The sequence below is a fragment of the Pseudomassariella vexata genome (assembly GCF_002105095.1).
Source record: "Pseudomassariella vexata strain CBS 129021 chromosome Unknown BCR38scaffold_6, whole genome shotgun sequence".
Taxonomy (NCBI): Eukaryota; Fungi; Ascomycota; class Sordariomycetes; order Amphisphaeriales; family Pseudomassariaceae; genus Pseudomassariella; species Pseudomassariella vexata.
In genome coordinates, this window is record NW_024467961.1 from 806593 (window position 1) to 825092 (window position 18500).

The following is an 18500-nucleotide window of genomic DNA, read 5'->3' on the forward strand; positions in this document are numbered from 1 at the left end:
TTATATTTGCCAGCTACGTCGAGGCGTGAGGGTACTTATATTGTCAGTTGGTCCTGACGTTTTGCTTTATCATATTTTGTGAACGGTTTTTCAAGCCCGAGCCGGTCTCACCCATCGGGAATGTATGCATGGACCGGCGGATATCCTCACTGCCCAGGACTTGGGTATGCCCATGCTGCACAATAACCAAAGCGGTAACCTTTTGCCAGAGTCAAGCAGGCCCGAATTGAGCCCAGAAATGGCCCTCAATTCTGGCGGTCTAAGGCTTATCCACGTACTCATTACTGGATGTAAAGAGATCAGGGTGCAAAGCCTAGGATACTTTCGGAGGTGGAGAGATGCTAGATACCGACAGAACCCCTACTATGTGGACAACCGTTCATGCGGCTGAACGCCACAAGTCGACCTTCCACTGACAACTCCAGCTCCCTCGATTCTCACTCTTGCTAGATGTTTCCTCATTCAGGGGGTACTAGACAAGCTCTCTCAACGGTGTATAACCAATTCCCAGGTTTCGCGGCATGGCTGTGCTTGATATGTTGTTGAAAGTGATCTAGCCGAAAAAAATTCTTGTTGAGAGGGCAAAGTCGATGTCGGTGGGTGTCCTTGAGGTGTTGTAGCAGGTTGGAAATGTGCTGTTCGGTCAATTGAAGGCTGCCATCAGTGCCGTCATAGACCAACTCTAATTCTAGCCCGCAATAGCCGCACTGAAATCTTCCTGGATGAGTCTCACGGAACGCGACTAAGTCATTGGAGAGAGCCGAACATGACCAGCTGACTTTTCGGACATGTATGCTATCCTTATGCCTTCGTGCGTCGTTTCTGCTCGTGAACCTGAGGTCGCAAAATGTGCAATGATATGGTCTTTCTGCGATATGTTCGCTAAGTCCGCTTGTTAATATGAAACATCCTGGTTGGGTTAAATGCGACAACTTACTTGAGCTTCTCCTCTGTATCAAATCTTCTAGTCTTGCTACAACATATGCAAAGCAGCTCTTGCTTCCTGTCGGCTTTGATGGGTTGTGCAATGACGGATGTACTTGACGCAACACCAGACGGAAAGCCTTCGAAAGACTCGCCATCGATGGAGCTTTTGCTCTTGGCTCTGTCTTCAGATACACCAATACAGCCGGATAACGAGGCGGGAGAAGTAGAGTCCTGGAGAGCCTTCATATATTTCGATGCTGGAGAAGGCCTTTCTTCAGGTGGCAATAAAGCTCGTCTTTTCTGACCAGTCTGGTACTCCGAGGGTAAGATAAGGTCAGTCGTCCCTCGTGGCCGTAGTGCTGAAGCATTGTGAAGCGTTCGCAAAGCCCATAGTCGATTCAATTCGACACCGACGCTATTTGTCGGTCCATATACCGGCTCAGGTCTGGGAATATTCAGCACTAGAAAACAGCTGGGAAGGCATCTTCCACGTACAGGGTTAAGGCCAGAGGAACACTGTCCTTACTGGACTCTTTAACTGAAGCTGATAACATATGACCGATACGCATTGTATTCATTCTCGTCTTTCTGACCAGCTGTGATGCTTTTGATGCGTTAGAATACGCTTTTATCGCAAACGAAGAATGCAGAAGCGTGATTGTAGCCCAGATAAAATAACACACAATGAACTTGCTGGAGAATATCCTCGTGATCGACACACCCTTTCCTCACATGCTGCGGTTAGGGGCCGATTCAGGGGCGACTCCAAGTGCTTGGTCAGCCACAACGTCACCCCACCTCGCGTAGTTAATAATCTAAACGCTGAACTGTGTTTCGGCTTCTTTCATAGAGCGTAGAATGATTGGTTCAAGTATGTGGTAAGCCTGTGGATATGCCTGTAACCAGAGATTGACCTGGCATCTGGTTTCTGCGTGGTCCTTAAGACTCTGTATCATGGTCACATCTAGGTTCGACATAACGCTTTGGAAACACGAAGGTCAGAATGTAACAATAGTCCTGAAAGGTATTTGGACATGAATAGCAAAACAATGCGGGGTTTGCTGGATGTACAGAGACAGAAGATTACATGGAGCCTCAGCCTTCTGTCGATTCAAGCGCAAGGCATGATAAGTGGAATACCATTCTGCATTATCCTTGCTAATATTGGCAGCGGTGGCGACCATTCTCCATCGCCCCTAATGCGTTGTAACGCGGCGTGGTACATGAAAGCATTATCACGAGACTATTGGCAACTTGTATAGACCAAGTCTCTCCGTATCGGCTGTCAGGATGAACCCTAACCTCTATGAGGTGGGACGGAAAATACAACCTCATGTAACTGGAGACCGGGAGGTCAGCGGTCCAAAGAAAGGCCAGCCATAGGTTATGGTCACGCCTTCATCCCTAGAGATCGCCGATGCCACATTTCGGGTACCTGATCCCCTATTCAACGCTGTTCAGGCGCTAGGAATGGGGCCCCTTGCATGATTGGTAAGGCCTCTTACTTAAATAGAGACTCAAAGCTTGGAATTTCGAACTCACTCACCATCCGCATCACGGCCATAATGGATCAACTCATATCTAATCTTGGTGCACTCCATCATATCAACGATATACCGCGACCAAAGACGTTACGTCACCTTCTGGACATCAACGCACGCGTCCAAGATCTTGAACGCCCATTGGATATACGACCGGAGAATCTAGAGGATGAGCCCACTGTCAACAACTTGCGTGATCGCAGCGACATGCTTCTTGACCGAGTTTCCCATAAAGCGGCCGACTTCCGAGAACAGCTGGAGGAGGAAGAGCCGACTCTAGGCCAGCTTGACCGCCTCCTTAGACAACTCACGTCTGTTGAATATCCTCACGATTGCCCGGGAGAGCAAGAGCGCTTTTGGATCATCTATCTTCTTGCAAGATATACATGCCAATTAGGCTACTCGGTTGCTCAGAAGCGAACGGAGTATAGCAACCATTTCATCAAGTCTTGGATCAGTTGGGCGGATAGACAGCCTCGGCTCCCTGGAAGATCCACCACTGGCCCGCCTCCCTATTCAACCATTCCTCCTACCATCGAGACTCGCCTGCTCGCACAACGTCCCGCTGGACCACCCCATTCAAGCATGCGTCCGTCACTAGTCACCATCAGGTTCTTCGTGAAGGAAAGATCCCGAGATGGGGAGCATGCCAACGACGACTCAATATGGTCTTGGTTCACCAGTTGCTTCAGAATCAAACTATGAAGAATGGACAAGGATTAAGTAAATACATGTGTGTAAATTGTGGTCGTGTTTCTTAGCTAGCCCAAACCTGCTGATCTTCTTGACTTATTGTGGTTATGGTGGAGCAGTGTCTAGTGCCATTAAATCGGTGACTTTTATGATTCATCTTGAGTTATTGGTTGTCTTATGCTGGCGGCCAACGAACTATCAGGTCTCCTCGCCTGCGAACATCATAGTCAAGGCCATTCCAGGGGGTTACTCTGGCGGTCTCGTCTGCCACAGCCTCGTACCAAATCGCGTAGTTATACTCCCCATGTTCTAGCTAAAGATCATGTCATATCAGAGTGAAAAACGATTGGATCAAGTCCGAGGTGAGCCTAGTGATACGCCTGTGACTGCACATTAGCCTTGCATCTAATTGATGCATGGTCCTTAAGACCCTGCGTGGCCGTGCCTGAGTTCTGGGCAACGACCGCATGAACAAGTGGCCATCCCTGTTTCGGCATATCTGAGGGCAACTGCGCCATATATAGCGGCTAATGCGACTTTGGTGACTGATGCTTTCACACTGAGGCCTGCAAGGTGATTCCACTGGGAACCGTCGGGCATCCGTGAGGCTGACTTGGGCGTTGGGAGTCTAGAATAAGAGGGAAACATTAAACTTGAGGTCGGTCAGTCGATATCACACAATTACATGCCGTCGAGATGGCGCACAGCAGCTTGGATTCCGCCGAGACCATACCGCACTCTCATATGGTACATTTACCTTGTTTATCTACAGTTTCACTCTGGAGAGTCCTATACTAACCTATTTACACTGTTTAGGTCAATCTTTCCGAGTTTGTTCAACCAACCGTAGCTCGAGACTCTATTACCTTTATGTCGTCGTGGCCGACTGCAACGCCGGGGTGCTTTCCGCCAGAGCCCGATCGACCGTGGGACTACCCATGGAGCTCAACAGATATGAGCGTCAGTCCTCAGCATATCGGTCTTATTCAGCCAGACAACCCATCAGCGCGGCTATTACCGACGGTCTCCAGATTACGATCCGCCTCCCGACAGTCTAAGAATGCAAAGCCAGCTGCAAACGAAGAAGAGCGCAAGAAGCGAAAGGTCCATCATCAAGCCGAGATGAAGTACCGAGATAGGTTGACTAAAGCATTCGAAAGACTGTACAATATTCTCTCAGACGGCACGGACAGCTCTGAGGAGGACGCCAAAACAGTTACCAGATCAGAAATACTGGATATGGCGACATCAGAGATAGCTTCCTTGCGAGGTCGACTGACGTGTTATGGGCGCGATGATAAGGCACTGAAAAGATTGGGCATCGACGGACAGATGGTGATGCAGTCTACTATGCATAAAATAAGTAGGATTTGAAATGATTATTCCGTTGTATGGACCTACGTTTGACCTGTCGTGATCGGTGGCCGACCATTCTTTCCAAGCCAGCTATCGAGGATAGCAAGCCATACACCTGTGCCGAGAATGAAATGCTGCCCATGTGTTGCAACGAGGCTTCTAGCCTTTCCTGCATATATTTCCGACTCTAAAGACTCGCCCAAGGCAGGGCCAATCAGGAAAAAGTAGAGTGCCTCCTAACACCTTCGAAAGAGCCGAAGATGAGTCCCTGCCCGGCACAAGCTCTCAACAAACGGAAGCAGGCGAGTCTCTCTGAATAGAAACCTATCGATGTAAAACTCGTATCTGCTTCAAGAATCTGCAGGAGCAAGAAGTCAAAACTGACCGGGAAGCCTGGGTAGAGCAAGGACTGGGTGGTGGTGCTCGATGCTTTTACTGGCAAAGTCCCAAATCTGGGCGTACATTTTGGACAACTAAATTACCCTAGGAAACAGTAATAATGAATGGATTTGGCGATAGGAAAGAAAAGCTCCAAGGAGCACGTAGTATATCGGCGCAGTTTTTAATTTGATCTCACTTGTACAAGTTGCATTTCTTGTATGGTTCTTGGACCTCATGTTTTCTCCCATTATTGACCAACTGATCTCCATCATCATATGAGATCTCTCCAGCCTCGATATACTTCTTACTCCTCCTATTTTGTGACTTCCTTTACGGCGATCCTCTGTGCTCATCCATTGGCAGTACAATATCTCTCAGGTGGACTTTGTGAGAAGTGTGATGTATTAAGGTGGGGAGCTTGTGAGCTCCCAGATCTATGGAATCACTCTAGGTACAGGTGTTGTGGCCTAAGGCCACAGTGGATGCCTAAGACAATATAGAGACTGTTATTTGAATGTACCACTCTTCGTCTCGTCCTGAGAGAACCACGGATGTAGCAGAACTTCCGTAGGCGTGGGTCTCTCCGCAGGATCGTACTGTAAGATCCATCGAATAAGTGTCTTTACTTGGCAAGCTTCTTGCTCTCCTAGATCTGGACCAGCCTGATCAAACAACTCCTCCATTGACATCTGCTCAACCATAAATGGCTCTGCCCCTTCTGCCACCCCTCCGAGCGCACAATTGAAATGTTTCCCTTCGGGGGTGAAGTACAATGATGAATTCTTCCACTCCCGATAGAGTTTGTTGGGGAGGGCACCAAGACAGGCTGTGAGGGAAAGCAGGTGATCGTCATCTTGGTCGGATTCCGATTCATACCACGGTACGCAAATAAGGGGCTGTCCGGTAATAAGCTGGAAAGTGAGGCAACCGAAACTCCATATATCAATGGTTTTGTGAACCTCTCCGGTCAGAACCAACTCAGGAGGTCGAAGCCCGAGTGGAGTGACCAGCTTCTTCGGAAGGTCAGTGAAGAAAAACGCTATTCGAAACAGACGTAAGTAAACATACTATGAAGACATTTACGTAAAGTGCTCGCACCGGGATATACTAACCTCCACCCATATCGGCGAGTTTAATCTTAAAACCTTCGTCGCAAGGCGCGGAAGGCACTAAGGGTTCCGCGATGCAGAGATACCGAGGAGCCCATCGGTCTTGCTTACCATCCAGTCTTTGTACGGGCGCAGAGATTGACTTGGCTTGTACATCTTCTTTCTGCCGCAACTCAACTTCAGGCTTCGAGTCAATATTGTCAAGAGCGAAGAATATGTTCCCCGGCTGGAAATCTCCATGAGCTATACCATGCTCATGTAAAAATTTCAGGGCCTGAAGAGATTGCTTGAGGATGTTCTTTGCCATCTGGGGCGGGTAGCGTATCTTCATTCCCCACTTGCGAGGTTTGAACTGAGGCAGCTCTTCGACCATAGTATTCACACTTGGACCCATAGGCTCGAACACCAGACATTTATGGACGCCATTAGGACCGTGGTGTTCAAAATGATCTAAAAGCTGTGTGATGTATCGGGCACCGTCTGTTGGTGCATTTTGCGTGATGTGGCGCAAGATTTGCAGCTCTGAAGTCGTTTCCGAGCTTCCGACCAATATCTTTATTGCGACGTATTTACTATTCCTTAGGGGCTTTAGCAAAGTGGATCGACAGTGTCACCGGCAGATCGCAAACGGAAATCAATTTACCTCAGATCTCGGGCCAGCCAAACCGTTGAGTAGGAGCCCTCGCCAAGCTTCCGCAGGATCTTGTACTCGCCATTTTTGAAAAGGTCACCCAGATGAACCGGGTGGTAGCCTCCCGGCCGATAATCCTCGATCCATTCACAAGGCGAGGTCATCTGTTTAAATCGCCATTCGTGATCATTTGGAGCACGTGACGGCGGCGTAGGAGGGGGAGAGGTTTCCATATTCTTGGAATTCGGACTGATGGGCTGTTGAGTGCTGCTCTCTACGATAAGGCGATCTCGCCGGTTGTTTTTCCGTGCCAAAGACAGTGTGATGCTGTTTGAGAGTTGCTCGGCAAACCGATCAAGGTCTAATCGGAGGAAAAGATCAGGTTGGCTCTGATGCTTATAATGCCGCGCCGTTTATTGCTTATCAACTCATGACTGTCCCAATAGCGGTGATGGATAAACGTCGTAAGGCTAGACCGTACGGTCCCTGCGGACTGTATTCTCAAAACTGCCTTCGTGGCCGAGTTTAGGTGTCCACCTCTATTGAATCCTTATTGGACCCGTTGACAAGTAGACGCGAAATAGATTGTAGAATTATCATTTGTCGATAACGATCAACTTGCGGCAATGGTCCTTATATAGAATTATGCTAAACTGGGTATTATCACGTAATATGAGCGTTAGCATCGTTAATAAAAGGCGTGTTTTGACGCTAAAGCCCCACCTGTCAGTCCTGATCCTTCCCAAACTCTTCTTCGGAACTTGCTGTTCATGTACCCAATCCGTCAAAACCGAATCCCAAATATTGATGATTACCAGCGACCTCAAACAGCGCAAAGAAGGCAGCCGTAAAATGGCGTCAAGTTTACCAGTACGTCGACGACCCCGCGTCCTAAGGCGGCGCCGGCTATCTATTACATATGATTGGGGGGACTTGCAGGTCTCGTGATTAGCCCAGCCTCGTCGTTCGACAATGGTAAGAAGCCAACAGTCCTGTTCGAGCCTGTCAGATGTGATGCAAACTGATCGACCTTAATAGTGTTCCAAATTTTCCCATCCCGACGATGCGTCTCCTTCAGCTCTCGGCTGGTGGCGAGTTGACTCTTACCAACTTCATCCGTAACATTCCCCGATACGCCGTCCTTTCACATACCTGGGGGGACGATAACGAAGAGGTGACCTTCAAGGATATTATGGAGGGTACTGGAAGGAATAAGATTGGCTACGAGAAGATCTTGTTTTGCGGCGAGCAGGCTGTCTGCGATGGCCTCCAATACTTCTGGGTGGATCAGTCGGCGAAAGACTTTCTAGTCACAAATGCGGCCCATACAATTTTCCCTGATGGTGTCGGCCGGAAACACTCCTCCATCTTTTCAAGATCGACTGACGCTCTATCCAAGGGCCTTCGACGTGATATATACGATCTACGTGAGGACGGCATCTCTGTCGACCAAATTCAAGTTCCAAATCCCGATCCGTTATCCCCTTTACGATACTCTTGTATCTATTGGGTCGATCATCTAGCCGAAGGGGGCTCTGCGAACCTACAATTCGAAGAATACGTTCAAGACGGTGGCGCAATCCAAAAGTTCTTCGAAAAAAGCTATCTACATTGGTTAGAGTCTCTCGGTCTCCTTAGAGATATACCGAAAGGGGTCTCTTCTATGTCCAAACTACGGCGCTTACTTAAGGTACGTACTTACTCGCAATATACCATTTCGAACTCTAATAGAGTTTAGGGTAAAGAGAGCGCAGCAGGGTTAGCTGAAGTAGTATATGATGCGCTACGATTCATCCAATCTCACAGCGTTGTGATTACTGGCAACCCACTCCAAGTATATGTGTCGGCACTGGTTCTCAGCCCCAACTGTAGTGTTGTACGGAATTCATTTCGAGGGGAAGAGCCCAAATGGATAATCAGAAAACCAATAGTGGAAGATTATTGGAGTGCCTGTTTACAGACGCTCGAGGGCCATAGCGGTACGGTCAGCTCGGTGGCCTTCTCGCCCGACGGCCGGCTCGTGGCCTCGGGCTCGGACGACAACACGGTCAAGCTCTGGGCGGCCGACACGGGCGCGCTGCAGCAGACGCTCGAGGGCCATAGCGGTACGGTCTGGTCGGTGGCCTTCTCGCCCGACGACCGGCTCGTGGCCTCGGGCTCGGACGACAACACGGTCAAGCTCTGGGCGGCCGACACGGGCGCGCTACAGAAAACAGTCGATATGGGTTCTGCATCACGAACTCTCGCATTCGATAGCAATAGCCAGTATGTCTTCACTGAAGTTGGTGCCTTCGCTGTTTACGCCTCGCAAGAGTCTGGTTTGATTAGTGATATTACTAACTCATCTCCACTGAACGAGGTTTTACCTCATTCTATTCAAGGCCACCGCCTCGGATATGGTCTCAGTACAGACCAGATCTGGATCACACTCCATGGACAGAGGATTCTCTGGCTGGCACCAGACTTCCGGCCATTATGCTCATGTATATTTCAGTGCTCCCCCCTGTCCCCCAAAATCCTCCAATGTAGCCCCTCAGTCGGCTGGTGTAGTTGGTCACTTCGCTGGTAGATAAGTCCCGATTTGAGCCTCGCCCACTTGGGTCGGTGACGAGTCGCGGGTTCGAATCCCGCAGCTGACACACAAGGGGGTTTAGTCAACCCTTACGGCGCGCTGCCCACCTTGTTGACTTCGCCTACCTAGCGATAATAGGGAGATTGGTGCAGTTTAGGATTACGAGCATCCTAGCCAGTCGACCGTCAAGCACTACGTCGGCGGAATATAACTCGACAGCCGGTCCAGAATTCGAATCGTTAATCCGACCCCTTATCGGACCTCGCCTTTCCGATAACGCTCGTCGGCGAACCCGTCCCCTCACGATAGAAGGCGCGCAGCACGCCCTCTCGCCGCGATTCTTGCGAGCGTCTGACCACGTTACGGTCTATCCACTTGAGCGTATGGTTGAGATGTATACGCTCGACGAGAACCCTAATTAGCAGATACTACGACTTGTCGCGACAAAAAAATAGTCGAGCATCTTCTGCACATCAGCAGCATCCCACCCCTGAGGACGAATTTAAGTGCCACATTACCACACTTATCGGTAGTTCAGGCAGGGGTTGTAGCACAGACTTAGGGAGGGACAGGAGGTTTAGTAGTCGTTTGGCTACAAGTTTACCTGTATAACCGCCCGACGCGGCTTAAGGGCCCGCTATATCATCTATAGCCCCTTAAGGGAGTACTTGTAGAGGTACCGAGGGTTAACACCTACGGCGTATTTAATATTATTTTTTATATTTCAGTCGACCGTGGCTATTGGGTGTGGTTCAGGCAGGGTTAGTATTATGCGTTTTTCATGAGGATAGGTTCGGGATTATGGTTAGGCGAAATCTTGGTATCGTTTATACACTATTATTTTTATTCACTTTGCAGAGGAGTGTCTTAGGGGAGAGGTTATATATATACTAATAAGAGGTGATATTTTTAGTACCTTCAAGTATATTTGATAAAGACCTTTGATAACATAGCTATGGAAAACAGCGTTCAAGCCTTTTTCTCTCTTTCGAGTACGATAACTAAGTTACCTTTATCGGTCTTCGTATAGATTATCCTTCAGCGACTTTCGGGTTGCATAACTTGTTGATTACTATCTGAAGTAGTTTCTAAAAGACTATAAGGTTTTCTCGAAGTAGCTACTCTAAATTGAAATGTCAAAAGACCAATAAGCTGAAGAGCGATAGGCTAGGGTGGGTATATTTGATAGAATTCGAACCCGTGGCTTAGGTTAAGCTCGAAGTATCGGCTCCAAACCAGGCCATGATAACGATCTAGAAATTCTGGATGACGACCTCGGAAGGTAAACTGCAAAGACTGGTCGGAGTCTATCATCCTCATCCATTCCAAACCTCCGCGTTAGAATTAGCATATATATTATGTGCAATGTCACAATAGCTTTTCACGCCGGTGGTCTGCCCGAAAAGGGAGGTATCGCCAGTGCCTATGATTGACCGTGTAAGCGTTCAAGGTCTCACGCTATTATTCGATGAATTTTTTCAGTATAGTACAGTGGCTACTGATACTCTCGCAGCTGATTTGTACACAAAAACAGCAAATACGCCTCTTCACGCGTAATAATGTACATATGGCACTGTAAGTTTGGTGTGCAGCACTCACTCAGCTTCCGAAGCCCCACGCCGGATTCTGTCGAGGACCGCCATACTGGTGTAGGGTCATCCAGGAACACGTTAAGCAGCTGACTTTCAACAGCGACAATAGCTTAGCCGATTCCGTCCATCGCAGTGCAAGACTAACCCAGACTCTTGATAGTTCTGACCAACTTGACAAACTCCCGGTTTGCGACTCGTTGCATAGGCCCGACGGCGTTGGCCGGTATCCTCTCCGCATCTTCCTCAGCGCGGGGGTCCGCCACACGAATGCAATCGAGCATGGCATCGCGAACGTTACCAATGGGACGAACTGGAGGGTTCTCGATGACCATCTCTTGGAAACACCGTCGCAGGGCATCTATGCACAACGAACGTGACTTCGTAGCTGCCATTAGTCGGTAGATGTGGATGTACATGGCTGCGGAGCGTGGGCGAAGAAACCGAGCAGGTATGCGCCACGTTTCCCAAAACTTGCCCCAGTTCTCCTGGCGGGCATACGCATCCATCAGTCGTACGAGTAGGGGTTCATCCATGCAGGGTAGCTTGACTTGCACCATCAGTTCCTCCAACCTCTGCTGAAGATCCTCGGCCTCCTCGCGTGGCTTGTTACACCGGGAAATAGCCTCTATTATTGTAACGACAATGTCGTTGGCAATGATTGGCTCGCCCCGCAAGTGTAGCGACTCCAACAGTTCAAGAGCTAGGTTGGTCTGCTCGTTGAGTGGGGGTCCAAGTGGTGAATAAATGCATGAGATGAGCTGAAGATATTGTTGTCGAGACGGCGAAATGCCATGAATGCGCATTTCACTGATCAATTGTCGTGTGTTTCCAAGTAACAGATGCCCATCTGAGAGATCCATTGTAGCAAACTGACGGGCCTTGACTGCCTCGGACGCAAGCCGAAACGCCCAAGTGTGCTCTGCGAGGAGGTTCCTAGTAGCTAGGGAAGATAACTTCTGAAATACCTCAGATTTTAGCGTCCTCAAAGCCTCCCTAGCAGGAAGATTCTCGAGATAAACACGCAAGATCTTAGTGAGACGTAACTTAGCATGTCCGTCGTACAAGAGTGTCTGCGACAGAGCGACAGGGTCCAAGAGCAGAGGGTCCAGTAATTTGTCGTCCCTGAAGATATTCTGCATATACGCAGAGGAAGCCAAACGCGTAGAAGTAGAGAAAGATCGCGACTGGCCTGGACACCCATTATTGTCCCTAGGATCAATAGATTGATGGCTAGGGGCTTTAGAGTGGATGGCTTGCTCCAGAGGGTGCACTTCGCTCTCGACGCTCATCTCTGAGTGTTCTGCCGGGTCAGACTTGTTTAACTGGCGCAAAAGGGTTCGTTGCCATAGGGTCTCCAGCCCCAGTTCAGCCCGGCGAGATTCCGTCATTATTTGGAAAACGACGGTATAGCCCTTCTGGGATACTCCAAACCCGGCGACGCGACCATCATCGCTGACAACGGCGGCCTGTTCGCCACCGCGATCTATGGAACCAAGGTTGACACATATCCAACCGGTCGTGATGCCGTCGTCGGCATCATCGGTGCCCATTGTACCTAGCAATTTCGCCTTCTTGGCCTTCCGCCTCAGCTTCGTCTTACGCTCGTTGGGGCCCAGCAGGCCGTCGGCGTCGGCATATACACGATGTTGCACTCGCAGCCACCGAACGAGACGGCCAGCAGATACGTTTAGGTGACGCTCGCTGCGGGCAGTGCCAAACAACATGAATAGGTTGGCGCCTAGTGCGGGCGGGGGGTTAAGCTCTCTTAGGTCAAGAAGAGTTAGCTCGTCGAGTCCCATCTCTTCTGACGCATACTTGACCAGCGGATCCAAGAGGGCTGGTGAGTTTGGGGGGATATCCGGAAGCGGTGGCGGTTCGGTGGCTGCTGTGTGTCGCGGAGGCTCGACCTGGAGATACCAGGGAGTATCCCCATCATTTGACTGCGGAGGCTGCTCGACAACGTCTTGGCTGTCTGGCGTAAGAAGCTGGTCCTCAAGCTGCAATTGGGAGTCATGGGCGGCATCTTTGGCCTCGTTGACATCGATGGGTTTGGGCGCAGATGAAAAGGCGCGCGACGTCCGACTTGCGAGGGTGGGATGCCATGATGCAGATGACCGGGCGCGAATGAATGGGGTGGGGGTGGAGGATGCGACGAAAAGCTTGAGAACAGCCAAACGGCAGTGGGTGCAGCCCGCTGCTGATATTGCCCGTCTCGCTACCATATTGTCTTCAATTGGACCTGGACACGAGCATGGTGGACCTGAGTTGACTCGAGGTGAGTTATTGTCAATACTTTATACAGGTACTTCAAACAATGAGCTCAAAGACACAAGAGACGTCAGGTGGAAAAACTGTTGGAGCTCATGCATCGCTAGCACGCTAGGACGTGCACCACTGGTGCGCCACACGTCGCTCGGGTCAAAGCGAAAAGAGGCCGAACCAATGGGAAAGCTTACCCGTGGCAGGGCTGCCGTTTGGTAAGGCAAAATCTATAGATGGAGCTGGAGCTGTAAAAATTTGGCCCCGTCATTACTTTGAGCCTGCTATCGATTGACTTCGAAATTCTCCATGCACCCATTTTGTTATATCGCCTCCAACGGAGCCAAGCAGCAGTCGCAGAACTTGCTTTGGATCTATCAGATTGTGTTCTAAGCTCTTCCCGTGATTTATATCGTATTTAATGTGTTAATTACTTTTACTCTCCCTAGCAGCAAGTTGATCTGTTGAGAACCTCATCACTATATTTATTCCTCCTGCCTCATTCGGGCTTGCGCCCAGTGTCGACTTGTGGTCATGTTGATACGACCGGCGGCTCGACGGAGCCTCCCCCTGGCTTTCCCCAGGGAGAACAGCTTGACGCGACATCAGCTACCCTCGAGATGCCCTTCGTTCCAAGCGACTCGGAGGTTACTCGTCACACGATCAGAGGCGCGGCCACGGCAGAGGACGAGTGCACTCGCCGGTCATGGTCCTTTACACGAGAGATCTCTGGCCACCGCCATGGACGAGACCCTGTACCCATATTCGTCAACGCTGCCGCCGATGGTTCCCCCTCGATCCTTCGACATACGATACTTCGACCCGTCGGCTCCTCTACTGATTAAATACAAACAAGATCCGCTTCCTCGGACGAGAATGACGCCCAACGCTGTCCCTGGTGACGTCGAGGCAGCCCTCTCCGTCTTCGATGCTTGCTTGCAAGTCGACCAGCTCGAGAGGGCAGCGATAGTCCTCAAAAGACTGGAGGCTCTGCAGCATGGGTTGCTGCCAGATGACATGCTTACCCTTCACAACCGTTATCTGCGCGCCAACATCGATAGATTCATCGGTCAACCCAGCATCAAATGGGCCGACTCAATGCAGAGATGGTACGAATGTCGCATCCGAGGCCCGCGCCTTCCCGAAACGACTGAGACCATCGCTTGCATGTTGAAGATCGCATTGTTATCTACCAACGAATCCGACAGGCTGGAGCGCCTCGTGCATCGATACATGGAGATGGTGCCTGATGCTGGCACCGAGATGCTTCAACAGTACATGAACGTCATATTGACGCCTCAAGATGTCTCCAAAATCACCGAGTTTTGCCCCGAGTACAAGATTACCTTTGATGAATCTGAAGCCGTCGATTGTCAGCCACTGGAGAGCACCGATGAATCCCTACTCGAGTCTGCGACCAATACCACAGCTTTGCCAGACATGCCCGAGGTCAGGGCCGTCAACCAGAAGGGCTTTGGTCTTAATACCCTGCGCAGCGTTCTGTCTTTTTTTTCCGAACTTCAGGGTCAAGATCTTTCGAAACTGTCTCTATCCGAACGCCGCGAATTCCAGTCCCAGCTCGAACGTGACTGTGTAGATGCGGCAATACGTCGTTGGAGGGAGGAGAACGAAGCACTGAAGAAGATCGGCAAGAATGCGGCGATTTCTGCTCCTGCTCTGAATGCTCAGCTTTATGAGTGGCATTGCACCTTGGAGACCAAAATCAAGGAAGAGTTCGACCTCTTCGAGGAATCGGAAGAGCGAACTTCCAAGACGGCAGAGGATCAGGACCGATGCCTTGTGGCCCCGTTCATGAGGCAGAGTAAGCCTGACCGGCTTGCCGCTGTTACCGTCATGAGTGTGCTGAACACTCTGACACAACACGGCGTGGATAATGGCGTCGCCCTGTCGACCTGCCTCAACTACTTGGCACGGGCAGTGGAGGAGGACGTGAAGACCCAAGCCAGAGATGAGGAATCTGCCGCGCGCAAGGCCGCATGGAAAACCCGCACTCGTCAGGCCATGGAGACGCCATCAAGCTCCGTCACTCCTCCTGACGCGATTCTTTCTGAGGCAAGCAGCAACGTGGTTGAAGTTACGCAATTTGACCCAAAGACCTGGCCTGTTCTGATCAGGACTAAAATTGGCGCTACGCTTCTATCCGCGTTCATAGACACAGCCAAGGTTGTGGTAGGCCGCGAGCACCCCGACACCCAAGAACACATCACGCAAGTTCAGCCTGCGTTCGCCCATACCAATGTGACCAAGAAAGGCAAGAAAATCGGAATGATTATGCCGAACAAGTACTTGGTAGACCTCATCAAAACCGAGCCCCGTGCGGATTTCCTGGCGCGACATTTGCCCATGCTTGTAGTGCCACAACCCTGGACCAAATTCGACAAAGGGGGATTCATCGAGTTTCCTGCTAGTCTTGTCCGAATCAAGAACGGAGAGAAGGACCAGAAGATATACACCGAGGCGGCTGTGGGCAGGGGCGACATGGAGCAAGTCAGCAAAGGGCTCGACGTACTTGGGCGAACTGCGTGGAGGATCAACCAGCCTGTGTTTCAGGTTCTGCTCGAGGCCTGGAACACCGGGGAGGAGATAGCAAATATTCCGCCTGCAAACCCCAGCCTCACCATCCCCGCAGAGCCGGAGTCCTGCGGAGATCCAACCGAACGACGGCAGTGGCTTAAAGAGGTCAAAGCCATCGAGAACGAGAAGTCGGGCCTCCATTCGGAGAGGTGTTTCATGAATTTCCAACTTGAGATTGGGCGAGCATTCAAGGACCAGGTCTTCTACTTTCCTCACAACATGGACTTCCGGGGCCGCGCCTATCCAATTCCAACCTATCTCAACCACATGGGCGCCGACCATGCACGTGCGATTCTTATATTCGCAAAGGGTAAGGAGCTCGGTGAGAGCGGTCTTCGGTGGCTGAAGGTGCATTTGGCCAATGTGTTCGGATATGACAAGGCCAGCCTGAAGGAAAGAGAGGCTTTCACCATGAACAACCTTGACAACATATTCGACTCAACCGACAATCCGCTGCACGGCAAACGGTGGTGGTTAACAGCAGAAGATCCTTGGCAGTGCTTAGCAGCCTGCTTTGAGGTGAAGGCAGCATTGCAATCACCGGACCCGACAAAGTACGTATCGCACTTGCCCGTTCACCAAGACGGGACCTGTAATGGTCTCCAACATTATGCCGCGCTCGGAGGTGATCTATGGGGCGCCCAGCAAGTCAACCTGGAACCTGGAGACCGCCCTGCAGATGTGTATTCGGCCGTCGCGGAGCTGGTTAAGGAAAGCGTTGCAGCGGATCTCAAAGAGGACAGTTTTCTCGCCAAAGCGGTAGATGGCAAGATCAGCCGCAAGGTGGTTAAGCAAACTGTCATGACCAATGTGTACGGAGTTACGTTCATCGGAGCTCGCGCACAAGTTCAGAAGCAGCTTGACGCTGCGTATCCCCATATTATGGAGGAGACCGGTATTCCGTCACGACTGCTTGCTCAATATGTTGCCGGCAAGATCTTTAAAGCTCTCGGTACCATGTTTCGTGGCGCCCATGACATCCAATACTGGCTCGGTGAATGTGCAGGCCGGGTTTGCCGGGCGCTGACGGCAGAGCAGCTCGAACAAATAAATAGCTCTGCCGATCTACAGGAAAGGAAGACCGGAAAGAGATCCCGCACCCAGCTGAGCGGGCCCAAGGAGTCCAAGGAGCCCAAAGAGACAGCCCAGCAGAGAAGGAAGAAAGCCATGGACCAAGTCAATGCCCAGTTTAGGTCGACCATTGTGTGGACGACACCACTCCGCATGCCGGTCGTGCAGCCGTATCGCCAGGCAGCCATCCGTCAAATACAGACTTGTTTGCAAGAGTTGAACCTTAGGGTTCCCGACCGATTCGATCCTGTAGACAGGAGAAAGCAGTTGCAAGCGTTCCCCCCGAACTTCATCCACTCTCTAGATGCCAGTCACATGCTTTTGTCAGCGCTTGAATGCAGCGACCTGGGGTTAGACTTTGCCGCTGTACATGACTCTTTCTGGACCCACGCAGCCGACATCGATGTCATGAATCGAGTCCTGCGTGACTCTTTTATTCGCATACACAAGGAAGACGTCATCAAACGGTTAGCGACCGAGTTCGAGGCGCGACACAAAGGCTCGTACTACCTAGCTAAACTGGAGTCCGGAGGTGAGCTTGAAAACATCCTGCAACAATACCGGAAGAAGTCCAAACAAAACATGAAAGACGAGTTGGTACAGGAGACAGAAAGGCTGCGACTTTTGAAATCACAAGATCCAAAAGAGGTGCAGAGGGGACGAGAGATGGAAACTCCTACCACCATTGCCCAGGCCTATGCTGGATCCCATAGTGCTTCTGGTGATATCGACGAAGATATGGCCGAGATAGGTCTAGGGCATATTCCTTCTTCCGAAGCAATCGCCATGGCGGATGCGGCATCCAACCACGACGGCGACGAGGAAACATACGAAACAGAACCCAAGCCAAAGCGTAAAGCAGCAAAGTCCAAAGCCTTGCCGCCAAATTCCGATATCCCTGACGAGGCCGCGCACGTCAGAGAGCTTATGGGTATGACGGCCTTTGAATCACTCATGAAGGGGAAAAAAGCTACGGTTCCGACAGGTGCGAGGGCGAGCTATGTTTGGCTCCCCCTAACTTTCCCAGAGCTACCGAAAAAGGTCAGTAATTCTAACCCTCCTAGAGATGAAGAAGGGTACTAATGAAGTCGCAGGGTGACTGGGATGTTACGAGGCTGAAGGACAGCCAATATTTCTTCTCATAAGCATAGACGGCAGAAGCCGCAACGCTTTTTCGCTCAGTTGCGGAAGAACATGAACGAAAACACACAACATCCTTCCCCCCAAAAAAATAAATAGAATCCGATTGACGACACTAAAAGGCATCTGCATAGCTGGCGTTTTCATATAGGACATGGGCGGTTCAAAGGACAAAAAGGTGGGGTGTATGGTAAATGTGGGAGAGATTTGTACACAAGCAATGTATATTACAGCCTGGAGGTCCTCATGGGCAGATAGGGGGTGGGCTAGAATCTTTGTCGGGCGCAAATTTGGGATCGTGTATAACTGTACTATATTAGACAGGAAGACGAACCCTCTCCATCTATGCACATATCAGACAAGAAGACAAAACCACTTTTATTCAAGCTCATTTTTGTACCTACTCCACAGCTCTGGCGTCGATCGACATGTTTGGTGGAAAATCCATGAGTAACTTCGACCAGAGCCAGTCCTGTCAGCAAAGCCACTAACGCCACTTGTTAGTCAATACGAGGCATCATCTAGGCGTTCTTGAGAAGACCGTTGCGACCAGTGGACAAGACTTCGTTGCTTACACACATAAGTGCTGATTTGAGACGTCTCCTTGCAGAGATTCTTTGACAAACGCCAAGA

The 18500-nt window shown here is 50.4% G+C and overlaps 7 protein-coding genes and 1 non-coding gene across 8 annotated transcripts; 5 read left to right on the forward strand and 3 right to left on the reverse strand.

Moving 5' to 3' along the window:
- Positions 1 to 458: 458 nt before the first annotated feature.
- Positions 459 to 1173, reverse strand: BCR38DRAFT_341998 (uncharacterized protein; the record flags this gene model as incomplete). Its single annotated transcript, XM_040855916.1, has 2 exons — positions 459 to 882; positions 938 to 1173. 2 exons carry the CDS (start codon positions 1171 to 1173, stop codon positions 459 to 461), a joined length of 660 nt encoding a protein of 219 aa, XP_040716150.1.
- A 1303-nt stretch (positions 1174 to 2476) lies between these two features.
- BCR38DRAFT_431596 (uncharacterized protein) lies at positions 2477 to 3404 on the forward strand. Its single transcript, XM_040860112.1, has one exon. The coding sequence runs from the start codon at positions 2493 to 2495 to the stop codon at positions 3171 to 3173; it is 681 nt and encodes a 226-aa protein (XP_040716151.1). The 5' UTR covers positions 2477 to 2492; the 3' UTR covers positions 3174 to 3404.
- Positions 3405 to 3949: 545 nt separating this feature from the next.
- On the forward strand, positions 3950 to 4550 carry BCR38DRAFT_431598 (uncharacterized protein). The gene has a single exon (XM_040860113.1). It carries the CDS (start codon positions 4032 to 4034, stop codon positions 4533 to 4535), a length of 504 nt encoding a protein of 167 aa, XP_040716152.1. The 5' UTR covers positions 3950 to 4031; the 3' UTR covers positions 4536 to 4550.
- An 854-nt stretch (positions 4551 to 5404) lies between these two features.
- On the reverse strand, positions 5405 to 6871 carry BCR38DRAFT_341091 (serine protein kinase; the record flags this gene model as incomplete). The annotated part of the gene is made up of 3 exons (XM_040855838.1): positions 5405 to 5937; positions 6011 to 6585; positions 6651 to 6871. The coding sequence occupies 3 exons, from the start codon at positions 6869 to 6871 to the stop codon at positions 5405 to 5407; spliced, it is 1329 nt and encodes a 442-aa protein (XP_040716153.1).
- A 1082-nt stretch (positions 6872 to 7953) lies between these two features.
- On the forward strand, positions 7954 to 8799 carry BCR38DRAFT_310417 (uncharacterized protein; the record flags this gene model as incomplete). The annotated part of the gene is made up of 2 exons (XM_040854648.1): positions 7954 to 8328; positions 8377 to 8799. Coding segments are annotated over 2 exons (798 nt in total), but the record flags the coding sequence as incomplete, so codon positions are not given.
- A 375-nt stretch (positions 8800 to 9174) lies between these two features.
- BCR38DRAFT_t163 lies at positions 9175 to 9277 on the forward strand. The gene has a single exon. It is a non-coding gene; the product is annotated as a tRNA-Thr (tRNA).
- A 1665-nt stretch (positions 9278 to 10942) lies between these two features.
- Positions 10943 to 13024, reverse strand: BCR38DRAFT_457276 (uncharacterized protein; the record flags this gene model as incomplete). The annotated part of the gene is made up of 2 exons (XM_040862021.1): positions 10943 to 11721; positions 11962 to 13024. The coding sequence occupies 2 exons, from the start codon at positions 13022 to 13024 to the stop codon at positions 10943 to 10945; spliced, it is 1842 nt and encodes a 613-aa protein (XP_040716155.1).
- Positions 13025 to 13595: 571 nt separating this feature from the next.
- Positions 13596 to 17872, forward strand: BCR38DRAFT_340806 (DNA-dependent RNA polymerase; the record flags this gene model as incomplete). Its single annotated transcript, XM_040855814.1, has 2 exons — positions 13596 to 17768; positions 17822 to 17872. The coding sequence occupies 2 exons, from the start codon at positions 13596 to 13598 to the stop codon at positions 17870 to 17872; spliced, it is 4224 nt and encodes a 1407-aa protein (XP_040716156.1).
- Positions 17873 to 18500: the final 628 nt, after the last annotated feature.

What these genes read in the sequence shown, in the direction of transcription:
- BCR38DRAFT_431596 (XM_040860112.1), top strand. Translation starts at nt 2,493, where the DNA reads ATGGATCAACTCATATCTAATCTTGGTGCACTCCATCATATCAACGAT.
- BCR38DRAFT_431598 (XM_040860113.1), top strand. Translation starts at nt 4,032, where the DNA reads ATGTCGTCGTGGCCGACTGCAACGCCGGGGTGCTTTCCGCCAGAGCCC.